This window comes from Octodon degus, unplaced genomic scaffold, assembly GCF_000260255.1.
Source record: "Octodon degus isolate 3935 unplaced genomic scaffold, OctDeg1.0 scaffold00166, whole genome shotgun sequence".
NCBI lineage: Eukaryota > Metazoa > Chordata > Mammalia > Rodentia > Octodontidae > Octodon > Octodon degus.
The window spans coordinates 4459200-4463657 of NW_004524742.1; the positions used below are offsets into that span (position 1 = coordinate 4459200).

General features: G+C 35.7%; 1 protein-coding gene across 1 annotated transcript in view; it reads right to left on the bottom strand.

Annotated features, from left to right (window-relative positions):
- Window positions 1-4458, bottom strand: part of LOC101571550 (formin) — a 314401-nt gene that overhangs the window by 175732 nt on the left and 134211 nt on the right. Inside the window, exon 6 of the mRNA XM_004643140.2 lies at window positions 2813-2900. Within this exon, the coding sequence (XP_004643197.1) occupies window positions 2813-2900 (88 nt within the window). The remainder of the gene's footprint in view (window positions 1-2812; window positions 2901-4458) is intronic.

Sequence of the window (4458 nt, forward strand, 5' to 3'; positions counted from 1 at the left end):
AAATATGTGTGTTTTCTATACATTATATATAAAAACAGGTATGAATAGATATATAAAAAGTGGAAGCATGATATTAGTCATATATTATGTTTTAGTCATAACAAAGAAATACACTAGTGTATTCTAAGTGCATACACTACACCTCAGCCTCCTGTGAGTTAGGAAAGTATAAGGTGATGCCTCTGGTCTTGACAAACATGAATATACAATCAGAAAGCTGAAGAGCAGCCTCTGAGCTATGGTCTTTTTGCTGGTGCCAGTAGTCTGTGAGACTGCCTGGCGTCCAGCTGGCCTCTCCCAGTCAGATCTTCAGCCGCCTCACATTAAAGCAAATGTGTTAGGCCAACGTCAGCACAGAGAGTGCTTTCAACAGGATAACAACACAAGGCCAACTGCATTCCATTCATGACCAGATATGGACTCAGGATGAAACATAATTGACATAGCTGGGGTTCCTAACGACCTTCATATGCCAGTGTCAGTCAGCGATGCTAAAGGAAAATTAACCTCTGGTTGTAGTGCCACATTCATCTGGAACACATTACTAAATAAAGAAATGGAATGGGGGGTATTTTTTATGACTTAGGAGCCAACTCGGTGGTGGATGACAAAGGCGCTTGAGGCAGGAGAAAAAACTACAGTCATGACAAGACTTAGAAGTCTGTGGTGCTACAATTAGCCAATGCTGGAATGGGGACTTCACAGTTGCTTCTTAAAAACACGATCTTGCCTAGAGTAGAATACTGGCAAGGTCCAGCCAGGGGAAGTGATTTCTTATCCACCCCACAGCGACTATTCAATCTAAAGAGGCTAGAATGCCAAAGGAAGAAAGTTGTAGTCTGGCATTGGTTACTACAACATCTGATGGCTGGAATAACCCTCATTCACTTGGCACTAAGTCACACCACAGTAGGATACCCCTATCTGAATAGAACCTAAGGTGGTATGAACCTGTAGAAACTCACATACGTGATGTTACACATCATGGTCACAGCACCAAGCACACTGGGATTTTGCCATCCTCAGAACGAGGATTTACTTAGAACAAGGCTCTTCCACCAGACATGAAGAATCCCTTCTTGATTTCAAGGATTGCCTCAAAAAGGAGAATTCCGTACCAGAAAATTATTCACATTCTTCAGAGATTTATTCCTTTTTCCACTTTTTCTTTGCCCTAGAATCATATTCTCTTGATTTACATTATTCTTATAAAATAAGTCTTTTAGACCTTCTAGAACATCAATCTTTAGATTCTTTCCAAGACACCAAAGGGTGTATTGTATTTGCCTGCTGCAACCACCCAAACTTAAACTACCATGACATTTTCCAAGGCTTAACATTCACATTTACATATTTGATTCTACTGTTGAGATTAATATTACAACTTTGATCTATCTCAATATCCTGTAACTGTCTTTTTTTTGCGGAACCGGGGATTGAACTCAGGCCTTTGTGCTTGCCAGGGAAGCACTTATTCCACCAAGCCATTTCCCCAGCCCCTACCCTGTAACTGTCATTTATTCTAGGATATTTTTTGCTTCTGTGGAATTTAAGAATTTAATTCTCCACCACAGCTACCTTGGTAGGGAAAACAGAGTGTAAAGGCAACTGAGTGCTTCTTAGTTCAAAGTCTTCTATTACATTGAGCAGCAGAGTGACGGAACTGAGGAACTTGAATAATAAACTAAAAGGCGAATGGTTTCTGAGTGTTTTCACTGTTATATGGAGGTAAGTTCTGTTGGAAACAGCTCACCGATTGTGTAAGTAACATGCCAAAATATTTACACTTAATTCATTACTGATAAAAGGGAATATTGTCTTAATACAAGAAAAAAAATTAAAAGGTAAGATGACTTTTGTTTCACTTTGTTAGAAACTAAGAAATATATACAAATATAATTTTTTCCTTAAATACCTTTCATTAAAATTGAGGTAAAGATAACAAAGCAGAAATAATGTCATTTAAAAAAGAAGAGAGGGCTGGGGTGATAGCTTAGTGGTCTGAGCACCTGCCTGGCAAATGCAAGGATCCAGATTCAGTCCCCAGCACATTTCCTGCTGGTCCCATCCTGGGCCAGCCGAGCCAGCCAATGAGACTGGGTGTGGTGGCGCAGGCCTGTAATCCCAGCACTGGGGAGACTGAAACAGGAGGATTGCTACAAGTCTGAGCTGTGTAGCGAGACCTTGTACCAAATACATACATTTTTTAAAAAGAAAAAAGAAGAGATTAAGAAACAATGATATAAAACAAAATGGTTGAAAAGATGTTTCTCTATAGATGTATTACTGGTAATGAAAAAGAAAATAAATTCGTGCATCATGATTTTGCAGTTTTCTAATAAAATAATTTTGGCAAAGATCATTGATGCCTACTGACATACACATCAGTGACAATGCAGGATGTTTGTCATGCATAATAGCTATATAGTCACTCAACGTAAATATAAATAAAGGGGTATTAGTGAGTGTATGGACAACTGAGGAAACCAGAATCAACAAATTGTTGATGATACCAAGAAATCATTAAACTTTTTAAAGCCATAAAAATAGCACTAGAGTTATGTTTGAATGAAATGTCTTTTGTTGGTAGCATTAATTTTTTAAACATGAATTACAAAAATGTCTGAGAGTTGGTTAAGGGGGTGCTTTCAATGGAACCAAAGTGAGCTGATGGACCTAGAGCTGGGTATCAGGGACATTACAATTTCACATTATAACTATAATCGGATTATAAATTTCTATATGTTTGAAATTTTCACAGCAAAATGTTTTAAAAAGTTAAATGTCAGGAGAAATGATGAAAAAGACTTACCTTGATGAATATCCTTCATTTCTAAATGTAAACTAGATATCAAAATTCCCACAGCTTGAGATCGTTTTCCATTCAATAACTTGATGATCTAGAATTTAGAAAAATACAAGCTCAAACAACTGTGCAGTTTTTCCAGAAGCATCCCAAAGACATAAGAACTGTAGACACGCTCATGGACGATGCTACCGGTACTCTAATAATTGAGAGGAATTTATCCACAATTACAGACATTTTACAAAATACAGCAAAGGAAAAACACCACACAAAACTCTATAGCCTAAACCATATACTAACAATATTTGAAGATTTTCCTGCGATCTTTTCTTTCAACACATTTTAACTAAGTTGTGAAAGAAACACAATACACAGCATTACAACCAAGATTTTCACTTATCATACTACTTGCATATTTCTTAAGTCACTTCACTATCTCCTATCTTTATAGCAACTCTATCTGCTGAATGCTTTAAGAGAAAGAACTTTCTGACCTAAAGAAAGGCATTTATCAGTGATACATCTTGGCTAAAGCCACAGCCTTTAGGAATTCACCCTGAAATAGTGCTTGCGGTATTTACATAATACATTCACTTTAGAAACTAAATGTATAATATATGCAAGCACCCAATATAGTTCTTAACACATAGCTATTCTTAAAGTTCAATGTTTCAAAGACTCATAATGCTTCATATTTATATTATTAATAAGCATAATATTTTACACACAAAACTAATTCTAAATAATCTAAAATTGTTTTTATATGTATATTAATACCTTTACATATATATAATCTTTTTAAAATATATATAATTTTTTCAAAACTTCAAATACTTGTCAATTATTTCAATCTTTATGAGTACTCATTGGAGAAATTTATACAGTTTGTGTTTCTGTAAACCTCATAAACTAAACCAGCTCCTAATAACAAGTCATACAGTGGCCCCTGAGGGGAGAAAATGATGTTTTTTCTCACATGGGAGGGCTACAACAATCAACAGGGCAACACAGGAAACATCGCTGCATCCCATGAGTGTTTTCAGTTCACCTTCCTGGGTGAAACATAAATTAAACTAAACAGCTCTGCCTTCGCCTTCAGCTAGGTGCTCACAAATGTATTGAACACAGTGAAGACAGGACTAAAGAACAATAGAAACCTACAGTGCATTGCTCCTGCTCTAGCTCAGTGGCTTACAGCCTGAACACTAAAGCTGGCAAGACTGTTCCAATCAAGGTTATTTAACAGTCTAGTGTCTAAGCATCTATCAATTTACATTCCACCAGTTACTATAAAGCCTTCATCTTCCTTTCCCTATTCAAAATGACTACTCTTGTGTACTATCTGACCTAAAACACAGTAAACAAGTGGGCTTGATTAAAATATAAAGAAAATCTGATTTTTTAGTCTAATTTGTGTAGTAAATTCAATATTAGACTTAGAGAAAGACTCCTAGGGGTACAGAATTTCAGGAATTTCAAAAACTAAGGAAACAAATGGACATTTTTGTTATTTTTTATAAAATCAAAAGCAAATGAAAAAAGATTAGAGAGAATCATATGTCTCCTTTAAAATACAATTTATATTTTTCTTATAGAACTGAAATCTAAATCAAAGTGATTCTTAATTCTAATACAAAATTAAGTAAATCAAG